The sequence below is a fragment of the Aquarana catesbeiana genome, linkage group LG12 (assembly GCF_042186555.1).
Source record: "Aquarana catesbeiana isolate 2022-GZ linkage group LG12, ASM4218655v1, whole genome shotgun sequence".
Classification (NCBI taxonomy): domain Eukaryota; kingdom Metazoa; phylum Chordata; class Amphibia; order Anura; family Ranidae; genus Aquarana; species Aquarana catesbeiana.
In genome coordinates, this window is record NC_133335.1 from 121,658,343 (window position 1) to 121,682,207 (window position 23,865).

At 44.6% G+C, this 23,865-nt stretch overlaps 1 protein-coding gene across 4 annotated transcripts in view; it reads right to left on the bottom strand.

Annotated features, from left to right (window-relative positions):
* Positions 1-23,865, bottom strand: part of PTGES3L (prostaglandin E synthase 3 like) — a 372,186-nt gene that overhangs the window by 326,981 nt on the left and 21,340 nt on the right. For all 4 annotated transcript variants that reach the window (XM_073608309.1, XM_073608307.1, XM_073608308.1 and 1 more), the window contains exon 2: positions 2,441-2,554. In XM_073608309.1, coding sequence (XP_073464410.1) covers positions 2,441-2,554 — 114 coding nt within the window. The remainder of the gene's footprint in view (positions 1-2,440; positions 2,555-23,865) is intronic.

The following is a 23,865-nucleotide window of genomic DNA, read 5'->3' on the forward strand; positions in this document are numbered from 1 at the left end:
ATGGAAGACGTTGTGGGATGACCAGAACCCTTCCTAGAGCTGGCTGACTGGCCAAACTGAGCTATCGGGGGAGAAGAGCCTTGGTGAGAGAGGTAAAGAAGAACCCAAACATCACTGTGGCTGAGCTCCAGAGATGCAGTCGGGAGATGGGAGAAAGTTGTAGAAAGTCAACATTCACTGCAGCCCTCCACCAGTCGGGGCTTTATGGCAGAGTGGCTCGGCGGAAGCCTCTCCTCAGTGCAAGACACATGAAAGCCCGCATGGAGTTTGCTAAAAAAACACCTGAAAGACTCCAAGATGGTGAGAAATAAGATTCTTTGGTCTGATGAGACCAAGAAAGAACTTTTTGGTCTTAATTCTAAGCGGTATGTGTGGAGAAAACCAGGCACTGCTCATCACCTGTCCAATACAGTCCCAACAGTGAAGCATGGTGGTGACAGCATCATGCTGTGGGGGTGTTTTTCAGCTGAAGGGACAGGACGACAGGTTGCAAATCGAGGGAAAGATGAATGTGGCCAAGTACAGGGATATCCTGGACAAAAACCTTCTCCAGAGTGCTCAGAACCTCAGACTGGGCCGAAGGTTTACCTTCCAACAAGACAATGACCCTAAGCACACAGCTAAAATAATGAAGGAGTGGCTTCACAACAACTCTGACTGTTCTTGAATGGCCCAGCCGGAGCCCTGACTTAAACCCAATTGAGCATTTCTGGAGAGACCTAAAAATGGCTGTCCACCAACGTTTACCATCCAACCTGACAGAACTGGAGAGGATCTGCAAGGAGGAATGGCAGAGGATCGCTAAATCCAGGTGTGGAAAACTTGTTGCATCTTTTCTAAAAAGACTCATGGCTATATTAGATCAAAAGGGTGCTCCTACTAAATACTGAGGAAAGGGTCTGAATACTTAGGACCATGTGATATTTCAGTTTTTCCTTTTTTAATAAATCTGCAAAAATTTCAACAATTCTGTGTTTTTCTGTCAATATGGGGTGCTGTGTGTACATTAATGAGGAAAAATAAATTAACTTAAAAATTATTTTAGCGAATGGCTGCAATATAACAAAGTGAAAATTTTAAGGGGGTCTGAATACTTTCCGTCCCCACTATAATATATAATCAGTCTGCTGCTGATTGTTTTGTGCCTGCTGCCCAACTAGTTTTCGGTACCACGTATCGTGCCAAGGCCTGATAGTCCAGATAAAGAAAGCGAGAGCCGCATTCCCCAGTTCAGCCCTAGAAATAGAGGTCTTCTTGGAAAGTCCAGAGTGCCATCTGAGCCTTACCCTAACCTAGGTGGTACCTCTGAAATCCCAGGTACATTAGGGGACCCTTGCTGGATGACCAATGCCTTGGGTAGACCTGTGTGGCTGTTTCTGGCAACCCAAATGTAGAAGGTCCAATTGCAATGGGACACTCTGGCATCAGGGTAAATGTATGGACCAGGGATTCTGGTGTTAGGCCTTCAGCTGGCCTTTGGAGTCCCAGTGTTGGGATATGTGCTGCATTAGGGATGTTTACGTTTCAGATGTTGCACCTCTTCAAGGGTCTGGCCTGTGGGGAACCCAGACAGCTTTCGGCCCCCGACAGTGCGGTAACCAGTCAGCTTCCAGACCCTGGTGGTGGGGAGCATGACCAGTTAACAGACTTGGGTGGCAGGCCATCCAGGGGGTTGAAAGACTTTGGCCTGAGTGCGAGAGAATCCTCAGACAGAGGGGAAAACTTTTTTTTGACTTATCCTGCACCCACATGGACTTTCAGGTTCAAGGCAGACTGGAGCATCCAAAGGCCACTCTTCAAGGGAGGGAGGGGGGACGGGACTGTCAGGACTTGTGTCATTACCTGGGTCATCTGCTGGTGGCACTGTTCCCAGAGTTGAAGGGCGCAGTTCGGGTGGCCACCAGTGGATGTCACCCAGCAGCTTGCGAGTCCGAGTAATTAGGCTGCACCTGACATGGGCTGCTGGAAGGTATATAAAATTCCGACAAGTTCAGTGCTTCATTGTTCTTCCTGTGAGCCGTGTCCCTGCCTGATCTTTATCTTTGTTCCTGTACCTGATACTGAGACCGGCTCCCTGCTTTCAGTACCTTGCTCCCTGCTACCCTTGTTTCCTGTCACTGTCCTGACCTTGCCCTGCTCATGTGTGCTCCCTCCATTTGTACATAGTCAGTTAAGTTATTTGGGTTGCTGCACTTTCAAGTTTATGTAGCACTTTATATTGTTTATGGTTTACTGGTGTTGGAATTGTATTATTTGTCTTAATAAACTTAATTTAAACTTCCTTCAGCCTGATTTCTTAAGGTACGGCCCACTGATCTGGTCATCCTTGCTGGATACCTCCATATGGTATCCCTTACATCATCAGGGGAATGTTGCTCGGTTTATGAAGAGAGAATAAAAAAATATACACACACACGCCTCCCCTAGAAGTATTACTTACCTGAAAATAACTTTATTGCTTTCAATTTCCACCTTGACATCTCGACTGTTTTCTACACAGAATTCCAAGAAGACATACCTTGCTCGGTCATACCACAAGACTTTTGCATGTTGTCTAAAAAGCAAAACATATCCATGAGGAAAAAGGAGTTACTGTAAAATGTATCTAGTGGATATGATATTATAACAATGACACATTAACTTCCTCTGGATAGCACTCTGTTTTAGACCCATATACTGCATCTTCCTCTAACTCAGTCCCCTTGTTGTGTTGCGAGCGCTGTTCTTTTGATACATTGTACATGCAGCCCTTTGAGAGAATTAAAACCAGGCAAAGCAAGTAAACAAACTATAATCCTTTACTAGGAGGTAGTTGTTGATAAAAATGTCTCTTCAGAACTGCACTGTTAATAGTTCTTATACAAATCTTTTCCAGTACCCCATAAAGTGTGCGTACTTTAGGCAGAACCAAGTCCATAAAGCAACCAAGTCAATTCAGGCAAATAATTCATAAGATGTAGTACAAGTTCTTAGAGTCCACACATTGGCAATAATCCTTTAAGGCACTAAGTCCAATATTGGCTGTATAAGTCAATGGGGATCTCCAGGCTGAAGACTCCCACCAGGAACCCTGATTAGGCTCCCATGACCCCCCTTCCCCTCCCCCCCCCCCCAACCCCCCAAGGGTGTGATCACTCCAGCAGAGTAACAGGCTACATTTTGGCAGCATTTCCAGGTAGCTTCTCAGGGGCTTGGAGCCAGCACATTGTATGTGGGTTCACCTATAGGAGACAGCAACCTTTCTAAAAACGGTGAAAAAATGTTAACCTTGACATCTTGGTTTCTTCCAACTCACAGGTCAAACTGAGAAAACACAGCGTAATGTCAAGACTCTGTAACAAGTTGCACCTGGCAGGCTCAATTAACATGAGGGCACAAACAAGGGCAAGAAAAACAGGAACTTCCACAGGAAGACAGGTTATACCTATTGTAAGCATCTGCCTTCAGGCAGCAGGGTGCATCCCCCATCAAACAGTTGTCCCACCTCATTCTGTTGGAGGTGCAGATTGACAGGACAAAGAAGATTAGGGGAATGCTGCAGTTAGGGGTCATTCAGGAGTTCAGCAGGCCCTGGGTGTCACTAGTAGTCTTGGTCTCCAAAAGGGGTCAGACAACCAGGTTCTGCGTGGACTAGAAAGAAACTGAATGCCATCCCTAATGCTCATACCTACTCTATGCTGAGGAATAAGGAGTTGTTGGATCAACTGGCAACTGCCTGAGCAGGGGGTATGGGCCAACCACTCTAACACCAGAGGCTCTGGAAGAATCAGCCTTCACACCCTTTTTGGATTGTTGAATATGTCAGTAATGCAACCAAGAAGGCACCAGTTGCCTCGCAGGGAGAATCAAGAATGACCTTCTCGAAGATTGGAAACATCTGCAGTTGCAAACATGGGGTACCTTTCAGTGTTCAGGCCTACCTTGGAAGAACACCTTTTGTCCTTGACAAATTGGCAGTGGCCGATTTAACAGTCAAACCCAGAAAAATGTCAGATGGACAGCTTCAGCACCCAGGACAGCAGATATGTTGAGATACACTGGGGAGAAAGGTTGAGGCCATCAAGGCTTGGCCTGCTCTTTAAGCCAAAACACAAGTTATGTCATTCTTGCGTACAGCCGGCTACAGAAAGGAACTTATTGCAACTAGATTGGTCAAGGGTTCAGCTGAGCCAATCTAACAGGAAACAGCATAAAATGGCATCTTGGATGCCAGTGTGTAAAGGCAGGCCTTGAAGGTTGTACTGGCCAGTATACCCTTAACACAGGCTCCGAATTTCACATGTCAGGTTCTGGTGCAAACCATTGACACTACCTACAGCTCAAGTGCAGTCCTGGACCAGAAGGATGAGCCAAGCGAGGAAGATCTCATCCTTTACCTAAGCAAGAAGTATCTTCCTAAAGTTAGCATATACCTCCCCGAAAAATAAGTGTCTTGTGATCAGACAGGCACCGCCGAAGCTGCCCCACCATTTGTATTGTTGCAGCTTTACAGTACTTGCCCACCACAGTTAGTTGGCTGAATAGGGTTGCTGGGGAGAACAGCAAGCACCTCAGATGAAGCCTGATTCTCCAGCAATGTGATTTGACCATAAACACACAAAAGTGAGTAGCTTGGCATTGTGACAGGTATCATGCCAAGCTGAGGCAGCAGCAGTCAGTAGCATTGAGAACTTGCAATTCCCTCCAACACAATCACCTGAAGGGGTAAAAAGATCTGAGCAAAATGGAATCAGGAACACTAGGATACCCTTATTCTGTTATTCACCCAGTTGTGACACGTTAGATTCATATTGAATTCTATAGGATACACAAAATGGGGTGCCTCCTTATACAGTTCCTCACAAAATATTGGAGCCAATATAGAAAACAAAGAAATATTGAATTATTTAAAATTAAAAAAAATTGAACATTCCAAAAAAGATACAAAACCAGCAGCCCACCCCAAAAGGTGTAGGTACACGACATTTACCAATAAAAAAAAAAACAAAAAACAAAAGTAGGCGCTTGGTTTTAACACTTGAAAAACAGCTGCGAATAGAAGCCCAAATAATCCTAGATCATAAATGCATGAGTTCTAAACATTATCTCCTTCGAGATCAAACAAGTCCAAATCCGTACATAGCAGATATAAAGATAAAAAGCCAACTCCATTTAGTATTATTGCCAACGTTCTCTAATTTCACCATGTGTCGATATAAGTGATCTGCTGATTATATATCATCCAGTGGAGTCGGCTTTTTTTTTAAAGGGTTAAAACTAAGCGTCCACTTTGTTTATTTCAGATTAAATTCTGTCTGTAGGGGTCGCATGGAATGGATTCCATATTTTCCCTCTAAGGAGAATACACCACTACTGCATCTTCTATAATAAACAACCATTTAACCACATTACAAAATAATCATCTTCATCATCATCAGTACACTGATGCTGACAGAAATGTAAAAAACAAGGAAATAACCCCTTAGAAGGCCAACTACCCTACTCTATTTGTTAGGCTATTAGAAGACTTGCAGGCATTGACAAACCTAAGTTTGTCATGGAAGGGTAGGATTGCCTCTGAAAATGACAATCCTGAGACTTTAACACAGGATACATTGCACACTGAAGGGTATGAAGACAGTCTTCCAGACAGATCAACCCCCTTCCTGCTGACACTGACGCTGAGGACACAGTGCAACCCTCTCTGGCTGACATACTTAAGGCTGTGCATGTGTGCACAGCCTCTGTGAACACCCTTAAGGAGCAATTTGGAGGGTTGAGAGAAGATGTCTCCCTGCTAAGGCAGGACTTGCAAAAAATCAGAGAGCGCACGACTGCTGTGGAGAGCAGGGTCAGCGAGGTAGAAGACAGACTTCAGCCAGTTGCTTGTGAGGCCCATGCTGCTTATCAACTTGCCAAAGACACTAACAATAGAGCTGACGATATGGAAAATCGCCTGTGTCGCAATAATATTCGCATCGTAGGACTGCCCAAGAGAACGGAGGGGAGAGATACCACTGCCTTTGTTGAAACATGGCTGACAGATATTTGGGAAGGAAGGTTTTTCCCCTTTCTTTACAGTTGAACGGGCGCATCGCACACCAGGCCGCCCGCCACAACCAGGAGCTTCCCCCAGACCTATACTGGCCCGGCTTCTGCATTACTGAGATAGGGAAGCAGTGCTGAGAAACGCACGAGAAAAAGCCAATATACAGGTAAATGGGGTTAGAGTGTCGTTTTACCCAGACTTCTTGGCGGAGGTGCAGAAATCCAGAGCCAAATTCTCGGATGTTAAGAGGCGCCTACGAGCTTTGCAGCTACCTTATGCTATGTTGTACCCAGCCAAACTCAGAGTTACAGCGAATAGACAGTCCCATTTCTTTGAGCTGGCCCAGGAGGCGGCCTTGTGGCTGGATCGCAACAAACAGGCCCTACGCCACTGAGCTAGGGATGAAGATGGAGACAGACCTGCTTGACTCAACTATACTTGAGCCTCTCTGGAGACCTTCATAGGATTACTACAGGAAAGTTGTTGGAAGCTCACTTATTGCCCCCTGCATAGCCGTGCGCACAGGGTGTGCCAGGTGTGCCTGGGCACACCCTAATCGCCTTGTGTGGTGCATATTCCCCCACTGATATTTCATCCCTAAAAAAATGTTACAAAATAAAATACTTTAAAAAGAATAAAAATAAAACTACTGACGCTGTCCACTGTCCTACTGACACCATCAGTACATATACACATGCATATGTATTTGAGCTTTGGGGTGCACACCCTAATGCAAGAGGCTGCGCACACCTATGGCCCCTGGGTGTTGTTGGGGTTTCCCCCCCTCTTTTTGTTTGCATGAATACATGCCTCTGTTTCCCTTTGTACATCTTTTTCTGTTGAAGGGTGAATTCTGCACTTCAGGGGAAATCCCCTGTATTATGCTGCTGGGAGACGTTATATTACCATGTGACTTGTGAGCAATCTTGTGAAGTAGGCAAGAAAAAAAAACATGCGCTTCCTCTATGTAAGGGGAAAATCAAGATCACCATGTTGGTTCCGGTTTCTAGTTTTCAATCATAGGGTTGTCCTGTTGACAGCCTGGTTTTTCTTTGTTTTTTTTTCTGCATTATCATCTTTTTTTTTACTTATACCGAAAGCTATGCTTGCACGCTACTGTGCTCTGGTCGCAGGACTTTGCATTTCCTGACACTTCTGAGATGGCGTCCACCTACTATGACATTATGCCCCGTACTTGGACACTGTACCTGAGGCCTGTATCTATTCTGGTTGTGTGGAAAGGGGAACCCCTGAGTATACCTGACCAAGGAGATTTACATCTATCATATCACTCTCCGTACTCTGGTTGAATATGGCATTTCTCCTTGAGGATATGTCTGCTTTTTTCAGATGGCTGAATTACCAATAGTGTCTTGGAATGTCAGAGGTTTGGGCTCCCCACTTAAGCGCATGATGGTATCTACATGTATGAAGAAATATCACCCTATGATTTTATGTTGCAAGAAACGCATTTAACCAATGAAACAAAATCTTGCCATAGATATGCATGGGTGGGCAGGGTCTATCATTCCACTCACACCTCCTATTCCAGGGGTGTGAGTGTAATGATCCACAATTCCATAGATTTTCAGGAAATTGATGTCTGTGTTGATAATGAGGGCCGATTCATTTTTTTGCATTGCCGAGTGGGAAAAGTATATTGTATTCTGGCTTGTGTGTATATACCCCCGCCATTTTCGGTGGCGGTACTCTGACTACTGCTGACATATTTGGAGGGCAAACCGGATCTACCGCTACTGATAGTGGGTGACTTTAACTGCTGGCTGAGTCCCTCCATGGACAGACACCCATGTTTGGGGGTCTCTGCCGCATCGAGGGAGTCTCCATTGCTGAGATTACTGAACAAAGTGGGTTGGTTTGATATATGGAGGTTTAAGCATCCTGCTGATAAACAATTTTCTTGCTTCTCCAAGACTCATGGAACACTGTCCAGAATTGACCTTGCCGTGGGTAACCCGGCCATGCTCCCATCCATATCAGAAGTGTTGTATAAGCCCCGCAGTGTCTCGGATCACTCGCATGTAGTGATATATTTGATTGTATCCCCGCCGTCCACACTCCCTAGAGCCCCGTGGAAATTCAATGCCTACTGGCTAAAACTATTTTTGACACACGATGAGATGGAGCGGAGCATGGGGGAATTTCTGGACGGAAGGGACTTTACTAACTCCCCGGCGACAATGTGGGACGCTTTTAAGGTATATGTTAGGGGGCTACTTATTTCTGAAATTAATAAAAGGTAAAGAAGAACTCCTCAGGGCCCAGAAAGGACCTTGAAAAACGGGTAGCGACTCTGGAGGAGGCATATGTACAAGCCTCGTCAGACTCGGCCAGGGAGGCGTGGCAGTCGGCTCAATCAGTTTATGAGCGACTGCTGACCTCCACGGCAGAGAAAAAGCTCTTTTTCTCCAAGGTTGCTTTCTATGAGGAAGGGGAAAGCACGGGGCGCATGCTGGCCAGGATAGCTAACTCCCAACAACGTTCCCTGACTATCAGGGATATCAAAACGACAGAGGGCAGGATAGTGAACTCCCGACTTAATTCTGGAAGACCAGATTCTACGAGAATCTCTATCTTTGGACTGGACAGTATACCCAAACGGAGCTTACGGATTACTTACAAAGCATTGATTTTCCACAACTTGCGGCGGAACAAAGAAGGGTTTTAGATGCCCCTATTACTTTAGAGGAGCTACAGATAGCACTAGCGGTGTTTCCCAACTGCAAGGCCCCTGGGGAGGATGAGATACCCATGGAGGTATATAAACAATATGCAGATATACTCCTGCCCAAGCTTTTAGTAGTGTTTAACGCAGCTAGGGAGTGGAGGGCTTTGCCTTCTTCAATGGCCATGGCTAACATTGTCCTCATATTGAAGCCTGGAAAGGACCCTATGGACCCGGGCTCATACAGACCCATATCGCTGCTACAGAGTGATATTAAGCTTCTGGCCAAAATTCTGGCACTTAGGCTGAATGGGGTCATCACAGGAATTGTTCACCTTGATCAGGCCAGCTTTATGCCTAATAAGTCAACGGCTGTCAACTTAAGGAGGCTTTACCTTAATATGCAATCTCCGGCGGATAACGCAGGGCAGAGGGGCCTTGCTCTCATTGGACGCTATGAAGGCTTTCGATAGCGTTGGATGGGAGTACCTCTAGGAGATTCTTCGCCGCTTCGGATTTGGAGAGTCTTATAATTCCTGGGTGAATCTGCTGTACCACAGCCCTCAAGCAACTATCCGGGCGGCTGGAGCTATGTCCCGCACTTTTGCGTCGGGAAGAGGCACACGCCAGGGGTGTCCCTTGTCACCCCTGCTGTTTGCGTTAGCCATTGAGCCCCCGGCGATAAAAGTGAGAGCAAACCCAGGAATTGTAGGATTTAAATATGGGAACAAACAAGAGAAAATAATGCTGTATGCATTATTACTATGATCGTACTAGGTGATGTGGAGGGCTCTCTCAGAGAGGCAATGGCTACTGTGGGAGAGTTTGGTAGATACTCAGGCCTTCAGATAAACTGGACTAAATCTTCTCTGATGCTGATTGATGAGGGTGGGCCGCCCCCGACCTCTGTTACAGTGCCACTAGCTACTTTGTTTAGATACTTGGTTATTTAGGTGACACCCAACATCTGTGATTATGGAAGACTGAATGTCTCCCCGCTGCTACAAAGATTCAGAGACCAGATTAAAACGTGGAACTCGCTCTGCCTGTCGGTAACAGGCAGAGTGAATCTCATTATAATGATTCTCATGCCACAACTGCTAAATGTGCTCCACAATGCCCCGACGGTAGTGACTCTAAAGGTGTTTAGAATGGTTAACTCCCTGTTTCGTACACTTATTTGGAAAAACTGCGCACCTAGAATTAAACTTGAACATCTTTAAAGGCCTAAATGATGAGGGAGGGCTCGCCCTCCCGAATCCCTGGCTAAATTATATTGCTGCGCAGCTGCAACAGTTGATAGGTATGATCCACACAAGAATGGACAGGGAGGGGGGGGGACCGGCGACTCTTCTGAATTAATAATGCTACACACGGTGGGGAGGGACTCGATATCAACTGCTCTGGAGTCAACAGTATTAGGAAAACCAAATAAATTATTCCCGACATATAATCTTATCCAAAAAATCTGGAATAAGACTAGATATCTGCAAGGGGTGACGGGATACACAGACTATAGACCCATCTGGGATAATGACTCATACCCAGAACTAGCTCAACTTCAGCACGGCAAACTATGGAAAAGGTATGGGGTGGTCCATCTTAGCCAGATTCTCCACAATGGAAAATTGCTTACGTTTGAAACCTTGCAAGGCCTTTTCGGGTTGCCGCAGTTTATGAGATTTTATTATAGGCAACTAAAACATGCTATAACAGCCCAGGGCAAATCTTCGGAGTGGGTCCGCTCCCCGACTCCATTGTTTAACTTAATAGCAAGAGCGCCCAATACTAAGGGCTTTATATCACAATGCTATAATATGCTATTACAAAACTTCATGAATAAATACCCGCTGCGAATGTTGGAAAAGTGGGAGGGGGCGGTGGGCCCGACTGATGGAGACCAGTGGGAGGAAGTCCTGCAGGCAGTACCCACATGCTCCTTAAATATATTGCACAGATTGTCGCAGCTGTATTTACTGTTCAGAGTGTATTATACCCCACATAGACTGTTTCTTATGGGCCTTCGACCTACTCCGCTTTGCACCAGATGTAAGAGGGATCACGGAGACCTGGTCCACCTACTGCGGAGGTGCCCAAAGCTTCACCCCTACTGGAAGGGGGTGGTGGACACCATAAACAGAGTGTTTCAGGTTTCGGTGTCCACAAGCCTGAGACATTGCCTTTTATATATACACACTAGATGAGATGGACTGGGAGGAGTGTACTAGGGTAGCCATCATCAGATCCCTGTTTCAGGCACGCAAAGTAATTATGACTCATTGGATATCAGAGGATCCCCCTATGCTTAAGCAGTGGATTAACACAAATGGGAGATGTGCTCCAGAAGGTAAAGGTAATCTATCAACATAGGGGCTCTGCTCAGAAATTCGAAAAGTTATGAGGGCCATGGCTGAATGTACTGGGAATGGCCCCGGTGGATCTGGTCATGGGAAGACTGCTGGGTATTGCTACTTAAATGGGGTTAACCCTGGATTTTTGGCACAAGTACGTGTGTGCTGGTGTTGTTATCTAGAACAGGGCATGTGACCAGATTGTCAGGAAATATCTAGATAAATTTAAGAATTATGCATATTTTATACATGTAATGACCATTTATGTAATGGAAAAGTACCTTTTGCTTCGGTATATGTATGTATATTTATGGGTTTTTTTTTTTTGGTTTTTTTTTTATCTAAAGAAAAAAAATTATTTAAGAAAAATGACAATCCTACCCAGGATACTATATTCTTTCTGTACTTTGCCGATCCAGGTCCCTGTTAAAGCCACTCAATGGTTCAAATCCAAAATACTCTGATCTGGGGTACTAAAGGCCCCATAATAGCAAGGGCCACGATGTATGCTTTTAATGCCCTGTACACACAACCGGTTTTCCCGTCGGAATAACGGTGGGAAATAGCGGCGGAATTCCGCACAAGCTGTCTTGCATACACACGGTCACACCAAATTCTGACTGTCCAGAACGAGGTGATGTACAACGCATACGACGGCACTAGAGAAAGGAAGTTCAACAGCCAGTGCGCCACCCTTTGGGCTCCTGCTAATCTGGTGTTAGTAGAAGTTTATTAAGAGATGATTCACGCTTTTCAGACTTGTGCTTTTCAGATTGTTTTACTGCTCTTCAGTTTGTGCTTGTGGGTTTGTATCTGTTCTTCAGTGCGTGTATTCAGTTCATATCTGTTTTGCAGTGTGTTCTTGTCCACTCGTTTCTGATTTTCAGCTTGCTCTTCACAGGCCTTGCTGTTCTTCAGTGCGTTCTGTTCATTCATTCTGAGCAGCCGACAGTTTTGAATTCATGTTGTGGGTACATACTCGTCGTAGAGTTCGTGCTGTGTGGGGGCTTGGTGTTGGGGTTCATACTTGGACACAAGCCCAGTCCATGAACAGGGTGGGGAGGAGTTCATGGACCAAGAATTGGTTACTCCACCGTGACAAATTCTTTCATATGCCTTTGCTGCGCGAGATCCAGGAGAATAATCCTGATGATTTCAGGAACTGTCTCAGGATGACGGACCCAGTTTTTCACCAGCTGTTGGCTTTGCTGTCCCCTTATATTATGAAGCAGGACACCTGCATGTGGCAAGCCATCACTCCGGAGCAGAGGCTAGTCGCCACGTTGCAGTACATGGCGACAGGGAGAAGTCTACAGGACCTCAAGTTCTCTACAGGCATCTCCCCCCAGGCTCTGGGGATTGTTATCCAAGAGACCTGTTCTGCCATCATTCAGGTCCTTCAGAAGGACTATATTAGGGTAAGTTTTCTCCTTTAACATCACATTCTATGTATTTAATGTTTGCTAATGTATTGTATTTCTTTCATCATTCCCTAATTACCATGACTGTAATATGCTGTAAATGTCCCCTTTATCCTCATGCATGCTTTAAGCTTTTAATGCTCCTTTTTTGTCCTTCATGCATATTTGCCTTCACAAACCTCCCCAGCATGCTATCCTGTCATATTCCTAGCCTAGTCACTTAATGTATTTTGTCAGATCCATTGTAGTGCTTTACCCTAAACACCCCCTAAAATGTGTCCAAATGTTATTGCTGTCCTTAAATTCAGCCAGAGGCTTTTTTTCCCTTGAGTCCCAAACTCAGCTCGAACCCCCCCCCCCCCCCCCCCCAAAAAAAAAATTTTTACAATGGGCCATCAGAGAGGGTGAGGAATCTGATAAGTGGGCCTTATATTTTTGTCTTTAAATACTCCTTAAAATAAAATAAATGGTATACTGATGTTGGGCAAGAATGTTATGTTGACGTGCTATGTGCAAAAGTATTAATATCTTTTTTTTTTCTGTTTTGATTTCGCAGTTTCCTTCAACACCACAGGAATGGCAGACTGTGGCCTCCAATTTTGCCTACTGTTGGCACTTTCCCAACTGTGGAGGGGCTATAGATGGGAAGCACGTCCACATCGTGCCACCAACCAATTTGGGGTCTTGCTATTACAATTATAAGGGTTTTAATAGTATAGTGTTGATGGCGGTGGTGTCGGCGCAATATGAGTTCCTCTATGTGGACGTGGGGAAGTCTGGCCGGAGGGGGGAGTCTTCGCCCAGACCGAGTTCTACGCACATCTGCAGAGTGGTGGCCTGGCATTGCCACCTGCTGCAGACAACGTTGAAGGACTCCCATTTATCTTTATTGCCGATGAAGCATTCGGTCTGGGCGAGCACCTGATGAGGCCATTCTCCCAGAGGACCCTCACCACCGGCTGACCAGAGCCTGAAGAGTCATTGAGAATGCCTTCGGGATAATGGCTAGCCGGTTCCACCTGTTTCTGACAGCAATACATATGGCATATAGTACATCATATTATCCTGCTGCATATTACACAATTATGCCCAAAATTATCTTGCCTCAGTTGGGCCTGAGGCCAGACTTCCTGCTAATCTCCTGATGGGCCTGGATACTAGCTGTCCTGGCTTGGCACCCCAAAGCGCCCGTGAAGTTCACCAGAAATAGGTCAATTTTACGGGGGGGGGGGGGGGGGGGGGGGTTGGGGCATTGCTATGCCAGACAATGTCTAAATATTTAAAAAAAATAAATAATTATCTGATAAAATCTTGAATTTTATTTATTGCCTGTGTTTCTTTTTAGCTGTTTCCTATAGGTTCTCCTAGTGCACTTGTAGTGCCAAGTGGATTTTCTTTTAGTAAATAAGCCCCATTGTTACTGTAAACACAAAATTACTTAAAAAACTGGGATTGAGCATTGAAAGAAGAAGCCATACATTGTTGATTATCAAAGTTTGTACTCTGTGCACATTCACTTGTGCGTTATAAAATTTGTGTGTAAAACAAAACATGTTTTTTTTTTCTCAAGTTTTGTACAATTTTTCTTTTTGGTGTAAACAGGCATGTTTCAAAACATAACATACGCAACTCTGGAACTTACAAAGTTCAACTTAGAAAAACTAAAGGCAATATCAGACATTATAGTATGTCCAAAATGTGTTGATCTTGCTTTCATCAGATGGGGTGATGTCACCCCTGTAAAAACCAAATTTTGAAGATGCACAAAATTTGGGAGTCAAAATGGGTATTTCCCTCCTGATCCCATGCCTAATGTCAACATGTGCCATCTCTCATTATGGGGGACCAATGGACGTGTTTTGGGGGGGGGGGGGGGGGTGCAACTCCTTCCTCTCACCTACTAGAGTTAAAAGGAAGGGGTTGCACCCACAAAATGCGTACATTGATATCACCTGATGGCAGATAGCATGTTGACACACGTGTATCTTCAAAATTTGGCTTTTAAAAAAAAAAAAAAAAAAAGTACAAAAAATATTTTTTAGTACAAAAAAAAGTTAAAGTTAAAATGGTGGCATTTTGAAGATATTTAGAGATTATCCCAAACACATCAATCATGTTCTTCACTTGTTGTTCAAGAACATTGAGTTTATTCCTTATGATGTCCATTTCACGATTCCACACCACGATGATTAGGATTTGTGCACTTGCACTTGTGATACGTTGAGCTTGCTCTTCCACAACCAGCACATCACCTAAAAATTTTAGTAAAAACATGTATTATAAATATGCAGGCATACATATATTACCTGAAGCTGGGGTGTCAGACACTCACCTGTTGTGGTTACAATTTCACACACTTCCTCCACCTCTCCTTCCTCCAGATCCTCGGGGTGTGGTGATGTGCTGGAGTTCCCCTTCTTTCTGAGGTGTGGGGTTCCTGGTGTCCTCCGAGTCTTTCCCCCCCCTATGAGAATGAAACAAAGGTATACTTACCACAAATATATTAGAGTCCAGAAATAGGAATATGAAACATTGCTTGGAAGTGGGGTAAAACTGTCTGTTTTGGCAGAGTTCCAAGCTGAAGACATGATTTTTTTTACCTTACCAAAGCTGGAATACTTACCTTTTTTGTGACAATTTTCACACATGGAGACACCACAAGTAGCCACTGGAGTACCTGTGTGTGACACCCTAAAAAGTTTGTTCTTGTGTCCCACACTAGTGCTCCTGAGTCCAGATGTATAAACAGCTGCTGAGCGTCCTCTCCTTACATTACACAGAATCAAGATGGCATTTCATTCTAGTTACAAACACATCTAGACAGCAATGTAAAAAACTTATTTTTATACAAATAGGCATGACCAAATGTATTTAACCTGCATCTGCCCAAAACATCGTATTTAAATGAGCGAACGATGTCTACTAGGACCGATTACTGTGCCCACGAACATGAAAGTTGCCATTTTAAACTGTACAACAGTAAAGAAAAGCACATGGAGCAGCATGCATATAATAACAACAACACACGACAACTATTTATTTTCTAAGCAATTTCTTGATCCTTCTTTACTGATCCTGCTCCCTCAGTTTCAGGTCTGACCAGCATTTCCTGAATTGCTCCTTGGATCGTCGTACCCCAAAATTCCTGTGCAGACTCTTCACAACTTTAGTCATGATCTTGGCCTTTCTCACAATTGGGTTTAGGTACGGTCCATGCTTCCCATCATAGTCGTTACTCCTCAAGATGTCCACCATCAAAACTATCTCTACAAAGGCCATATTTGAGGCCTTAAATCTTCTCCTCTAGGACATTTCTGGCTCCAGGCTTTCCTCCCCCTCATTACTGGAATGAACACACACCTGCTCTGTCTCCGCCATGTCGCTCCTACAGCACACCAAAAGAGAAGGGGCGGGGAATAGACTAGAAACAACATCAGGGGCGGGCGGAGTTTCACGCATGTGCAGTGTATATCAAGCTAACACACATGTGTCGTACCTACGTTCTGTGTGCGGAGGAAGGAGGAAGGAGGGAGGAAGGAGGGAGGAACGGAAGTGACGAGCATCCTAAACTGAGGTAAAATTTTAACTTGGGCCATCAGTGGCCTATACTGCGATAAGATTATGAGAGTTTAGGCTGACATTAGTGTTTTTGTCTTGTGTATTGTCTTACAGCAAATATGAATCACTTTGAGGACCCAGAATTCATGGGCAGTTTCATAGACAGGTACAGGGAAATGAGGAACTTGTGGGAGGTGAAACACAGCTTATATTATAATAAACAAGCTAGGAGGTCAACGCTGGAGAAACTTCTGGAATTTGTGAAGACTCAGGTCCCCGATGCAACCATCGTGTTCTTGGAAAAGAAAATTGGGATCTTGAGGAACATGTATAAGAAGGAGCATAATAAGATCCAGAAATCACTCAGATCAGGAGCAGCAGCGCAAGTGTATGTACCCAGGCTGTGGTACTTCAGCAAACTGTGGTTTCTGGACGACCAGACTGAAGCCAGGGAATCACTTTCTAGCCTTCTCTCAAAGCCAGCAGAGGCTGATGAGGAACATCCTGGAAGAAGTGGATGCGCCCTGCTGGAGCCAGGTTAATATTTTATACATATTTATTGTCCTAATATTAATGATGTTAACTAGATGTTATAAATGATAAAAAAAAAAAAAAATTACATATCAATAGACAGTAGTGCCCAAAAATGTTTGTGACAAGAATGAAAAATGCTGGGCTCAGAATGATAGTCTTTTCTAATTATTAACATTCAATTTGCAAGTCATGAGCTGAAAATTGTGTGCGATTGATGAACCAAAAACTAAGTCCCTTTTTTATACACAGGATGAGCTCAGCTAGTGGCCTCCCCTCTGCCTTACAACAAGAATGTCCTCCTCCTCCCTCCAAATTATATGAACTCCTCAAGCTAACAATTTTATTTTCCACAGACTTGATGTCTGCCCTGGGGGCCAAAAGGCTTCGCAAATTCAAAAAGTTTCTCCAGCTTTGCCTTCCTCTTTCGTTACCCAGAATAAAATGGAGATTTTATTTTACCCAAATACTTGCCTGTGTTTTTTTTTTTTTTTTTTTTGTAGAAAAAAAAAAAAAAGACAGTTTTTGAGTAGGCAGATACATTTCAAAAAGACAATGTCTAATTAACAAGGGACACCAACCTCCTTGAGGTTAAAAAATACAAGATAATAATGTTACTGTGGTAACTTGACACAAAAAATAAAAATAAATAAATTATGGAGATCACTAGAAAATAATTTTTCAATATATAATAAATAATAGTATTTTTTTTCCCATCAGAAAAATATAGAACATACGGCAACAGCATAAGGATATTGGTGGACTAGAAGTGCCAGACTTTAGGACATGCTACGTGGCATCACAGCTAGCTCAACTAGGCCAACTCCATAGCAAGCATTACCGACCAGATTGGGTTTCCATAGAAGCCCAGGCAAGTTTGCCATTTGCATGGATCTTGTCCTTTGGGTCCCTCCAAAACACCGTAGGGCTATACTGAGCCCAACGCTCTCCCATTCACTTCTGGTGTTTGACACAAGCTGCAGAAAGTGGCCTCTGCGTTCAACGCACACCCCAGTAGCTCCCCTTTTCTGCAACCCCCTGTTTTCACTGGGTATGCAACCTGACAGGTATGGTTGGTGGCTGAAGGGAATGCACCGTATAGGTGACCATTTTGATCACAAAGGCATACGTCCCTCCTCATTTCACTGGAAGTCTGGAAATGCCCCCCACTGAGAGCTTCCACTGGCAACAACTTTATCACTTTCTCTAATCTCTACAGAAGGGCAGCCCTGACTTGGCAGTCCGTACTGTGTTTGAAAACAGGTGCATGCAAGACATCACACATACACACACTGTTCATCAACACTATTGATAGATTATCCTACCAGGTGGTGTTGGAAAGGGATCTGTCCATAACCCCTGAGCCGGAAGGCTGGAGTAAATGCAAAAAAAAAAAAAATTACCTATTACCGAGCTTCTGTTTAGATCATATGATAAGCCATCATTGGCTGACAGCTGATCACGTGGTAAAGGGCCGGGATCGACCCCTTACTAGGATCTGTGATCAGCCAAGTCTCAGACTCGGTGATCACAGAACACGCAGACTGCGCTTGCTCAGGAGGATGTCCAGGGACGCTCTCCCAGCAATTAAGGCCCGTGCCGCAGCAGTCTTTCGGCTATAGCGCGGGCGCCAAGTAGTTTACGAAAACATTGTTATGTACCATGTTCATAACCCAAAGCTTATTTTCTTTGTTCATTTCTGTTGATGCTCATATGTTCCTCTGTGGCCTTATTGAAGGCCTAACCCATTCACCGAGATCTTCTCTCCCCCCCCCCTCATTTTTGTACCAATTCTCGTTGTAGGATTCAGAGCATGCGAGGACTGTTTGCTGCTCTGCGCAGTACTCATTTACTTTGCCTTTTTCAAAATAAAAATAAAAATATATAGTGGGGGGTACACCAGTGTCGCAGTCAGAAAAACCTGTCTGAAAATGGGGGAAAAAAAAAAATATAAGGGGTATACAGCACTGAATGTTAGTTTATTGCAGTGTTTAACACTGCATTACATAACACACTACACTATAGTCACGCTACACTTATGCCCTGTACACACTGTTGGATTTTCTGATGGAAAATTGTTCGATAGGAGCTTGCTGTCGGAAATTCCGACCCTGTGTAGGCTCCATCGGAATTTCCGTCACACAAAATTTGAGAGCTGGATCTCAAATTTTCTGGCAACAAAATCCGTTGTCGTAAATTTTGATAGCGTGTACACAATTCCAACGCACAAAGTCCCATGCATGCTCGGAATCAAGCAGAAGAGCCGTACTGGCTATTGAAGTTCATTTTTCTCAGCTTGTCGATACGGGTTGTACATCACCGTGTTCTTGACGTTCAGAATTTCCAACAAGATTTGTGTGACCGTGTGTATGCAAGACAAGCTTGAGCCAACATCCATCGGAAAAAATCCATGGATTTTGTTGTCGGAATGTCTGATCGTGTGTACGGGGCATAAACACTCTGTCACACTAACTTGCTAGCAGCAAACTGAGCCCTACTTTATCCATCTCGGAAGAAACCTTTTAAAGTGTGGGGTGGGATTTATGAGCACTGAGCCATGAATAGACAAAGTTATCAACACTTTGCAGAAAGTATATTTTGCTCAGCAGATTCCTGACTCAAGGAGCTCCTTCTCCAGATCCAGGGCTACCAATCCCGCTTTTTATAGAGAATGCTAGCAAATCCACTACCCTCTCCTGCAGTAATTATGGCACGGGTGCCCCCATGGCGCAGTATACTGTAAATATCTCCTAAATGTGCATGTTACAGTAGTCCCTATAGATGAGCCTTATTCTAGGCTTACCTATTAGGTAAAAAGTGTAAAGAGAGGTGTACAACCGTTAAGTAGAGTAGTAATGTGGCTCTTGTAGCGTGCCATGGCAAACTCTGGGTGGGTCCACAATGGGGTACGAGTGGGAGGGGCTTAAAGGGGCATAGTTAAACAAAAGCCTTCTTGTACTCATAAAATATACTGAAATTGCTGTCCTGCAAGCCAGAGGCTCAGGGACATATACAAACCTCAGCACAATCATTTCAAAAATGAAACACTGCCACTACTTATGATTTTATGTACACTGAAAATAGAGAGCAAACACTCCAAACTGTAATCCTTTCTCTGTTACCTCTGGACATCCCCCTACCCCCATCTGCTCACCTTTGCAGTACAGACTGATGGCAGGCAGGGCATGTTTACATCCCCTATGTCGGCAGCATTCAGCAGTGGTGTGGATATACCTATGAATATGCCCCGCAATTTACCCATCAATGCCCCCTGCCACCAGTGCTGGTACAAGGCCATCCAGTGCCCAAGGCAAAGACACCAAGCTCCACACACACCATAGGGGATGGGTGGGTAAGGTGGAAGGTAGGTGCTGTGACCTGGAGGGTGAGAGATGCATGGCACAAAGGCAGTGTAATGAAACAGGGTGGGGAGGACGTTCTGGAAGATGGGTAGACTGGAAGTAGCACAACGGAGGAGGAGAGGTTTGCATTCAGAGGTTCTGAGATCTGTAGTAGCTGGTAGAGAGAGACACAGTGACCAGGGAGATGCTGTAACTGTGTAGAGAAGGTGAGTTGTTTTGGGGGGGGGGGGGGGGGGGGGGGTTATGGTGGCAGGAAGTCGCTGTGACTATGAGAGGGGGTGGACTGTAATGAAAATGGGGTTGGAGGGAGGTGTTGTGATTATGGGACCTTGTCAATGTTACCACTAGCTTCCTCCAGAAAGTATATTTTGCTCAGCAGATTCCTGTTCCTGGCTCAAGGAGCTCCTTCTCCAGATCCAGGGCTACCGATCCAGCTTTTCACAGAGAATGCCAGCAAATCCACTACCCTCTCCTGCAGTAATTAGTGCTTCTGGTCAGCCTGGACCAGTGGTAGAGCTTGCTGTTGTCCCACCTGCTGTGATATCACTACCTGCACTGTGGCTAAAGTGCAGGAAAGGGTTCAGTGGGTGTGTAGTGGTGTCATTTCTGGAGAGCCAGTGACCCTGTGCTGCCAGCTGCCTAAACTGATGTCACAACTGCTGTCAGCACACTTTTGTGAGGGAGCTTGCTATCAGTAGACGCCATCAACAAAAGGTCTTTTGGCACTTAGTTCTCCTACAATTTAGCAGCACAATGCAGGGACTGATATTGCAGTAGGCAGCCTGCAGTAGTCATGGGACCCCATACAGTATGGCAGCACCACCTCAGCTCATTGCCCTATGGCTCTCCTCTGCTTTGGTTAGCTATGGTTGGGGGGGGGGGGGGGGGGGGATTTAATTAAAGCTGGCCGTACATGGATTAAAATTTGGCCAATTCAGCAGGGACTGGGCGAACTTGGATTCATGTACAGGCTAGCTTGTTGTACACAAGTTGATCTATCGATCATCTTGTGTGCAACCAGCCTGCCTGATGTTTCCCAAATGACCAGTGCTGCCAGCTATAACCAACAGCACTGCTCATTGTATTCTAATAGCAAGGAAGGCTCTATAAAAAGAAGCACAGCACCAGTGATTGTGTGGATGTGGGAATCAGCGCTCCCCCCCCCCCCCCCCCCCCCCCCCCATTCTAAGCTTGCCAATATAGTAAGGAAGGAAGGCACTTAAAATTTGCGGGAAGATGTTCAGGTCATGATTTTTTTTCTTATATCTTTACTATGGTGATCATTCATTCTTGCTGCTGTCACCTTTTCAGCTAAAAGATGTTTGCACAAAACACATCATTTACCTTGCAGTGTGGGAAACTAACAAGCTTTTGTGGCTCACCATAATTTTCTATAGAATACTCTTGCTCATAGAACACATAGAACTGTTGATTGCATGAGAAGTAGACTGGGCAACGCACCCTCTCCCATCACTCATGGGGCGCCGCTTTGCTTGCGTGTTCTCCCCCACACACACTGCAGAGATACAGGGGGGGGGAGCGAGTGTAATTCACTGATGGCACCCTGGGCCAATCAGTGTGTGGATCCTTCCTTACACTCCCCCCACCAGCAAAAGACAAGTGTGGGTGCCCAGCAAGTAAGACTGTCAGTGTAGGGGCGGGAGTTAAGAGGAAACTGGGGTTTTGTGAAAACTGTGGGGAAAAGAACAAGAGTCACCCTCTACGTTGTGCTACACTACAATGTGTGGAACTCAGCTGACGCCCCACGATTTGCCTTTCAATACCGCCGACACCTGCCGCTCCTGCGATTTACATAACAATACTGCCTGCGGTTTACTTAATAAAGTACGTAAATTTACATATTAATCGTATACACACACAGAGCAAACAGCATTATTGACTCGCTGGGCCTATCTCAAGGTAGGGGCCTGGAGCTACAGCTCCAATAGCCCCTATGTTAATCTGGCCCTGTCACTTTGTCCAATCAGGGCTCTGACAGTGCTCTGTGCCCTAATTGGCAATGCCTTGCACCAATTAGGGCCCTAGAATGCACTGTGCAGTGCATTGTGGGGCACTCAGTGGTATGTTTGCCGAATGGGTGAACAGGCGATGTTCGGGCCAAACTTTTGCTGGGCCCAGACCCTTCGCCCAACACTAGAAACTAACAGCTGCTTGGGCGAGTACACACAGCCGTGATTTTGAGGTTTAGCTTCACAGTGCATCAGCTCTAATTTGACATATTGTTTCACATACGGCACCAGGTGCCAAACTTGCCCATTGAAGTCAAATAACTGGGCTGCGTCTGACGCAGTTCAATGTAAAACTCCAAATCAGCTGGAAAAAAAAAAAAAAAAAAAAAACAACCCACACAGACAAACGCCAGCAGTATCGCCTTCTGAATGCCTGCAAACTGCCTGTTCAAAGCAATCCAACATGGATCACTTTTTAAAGGGGTGGTAGGGACTGCTGCATGTGTGAAACTGGCTTTTGTTGTCAAAGGTTCACTTTATGCCACAAAGGGCTTGTTCTATACTCCATTTATTTTGCGGATATATACTGTAGCTTGTATCTTAGTAATGGTCAACTGATTAGGTCTTGGGGGCATCAACTGCAACCCCAGACGCACAGGAGACAGAGTCTGCAGACATACAACAGGATATGATCTGACAATACTGTTGTACTAAAGGAGATGGTCAGAGAATGCAGGCATATGTAGCACCCTCTAGTGTGTGCTACTAGTGTGAGTGTAGGAAAAACTAGGGATGAGCCGAACACCCACCGGTTCGGTTCGCAGCAGAAAATTTGTGCGAACACCATTAAAGTCTATGGAACGTGAAAAGTCAAAAGTGCTCATTTTAAAGGCTTATATGGAAGTTATTGCCATAAAAAGGTGTTTAGGGACACGGGTCCTGCCCAAGGGGACATGTATCAATACAAAAAAAAAAAAATTTTTTTAAACGACAGTTTTTTCGGGATTTTAATTCTATTTAAACAATAACACTGAAATATTCCTTTAAATACTGTGCCTGGGGGTGTCCTTAGTGTGCCTGTAAAGTAGCACATCTTTCCCATGTTTATAAACAGTGCCATAGCAAAATGGCATTTCTAAAAGGAATCTCTCTCTCCTTAAATGGCGTGGGGCCCCCCAGGCACTATAGTCTTTGAACAGCAGTATATACAGTGTGTTGCAAAAGCATATAGTTTAAGTTGGCGAGGTAAAATTAGAAAGATATATACATAACTATTTTTCAGAAATAAAAAAAAAAAAAAAAAAAATATGATGATAATGCATGTGCGTATGTGTTCACCCCTTTGTTATGAAGCCCATAAAAAGCTCTGATGCAACAAATTACCTTCAGAAGTCACATAATTAGTGAAATGATGTCCACCTGTGTGCAATCTTAGTTTCATATGATCTGTCATCACACACACACACACACACACACACACACACACACACACACACACACACACACACACTTTTGAAAGGCCGCAGAGGCTGCAACACCTAAGCAAGAGGTACCACTAACCAAACACTGCCATGAAGACCAAGGAACTCAAACAAGTAAGGGACAATGTTGTTGAGAAGTACAAGCCAGGGTTAGGTTATAAAAAAAAAAAAAAAAAAATATAATAATATATCAAAATCTTTGATGATCCCTAGGAGCACCATCAAATCTATCATAGCCAAATGGAAAGAACATGGCACAACAGCAAACCTGCCAAGAGACGGCCGCACGCCAAAACTCACAGACCAGGAAAGGAGGGCATTAATCAGAGAGATGAAAAATAAATTGCAAACCACGCTCCCTGTAAAGTGCAAGTGCAGATGACACACGCTGATGTAAACAAAGTAAATGTAATATAAATATATGGTGTTAATAGTGATACTTATGAGTAAATATCACCTCAGTGAAAGCAACGAATA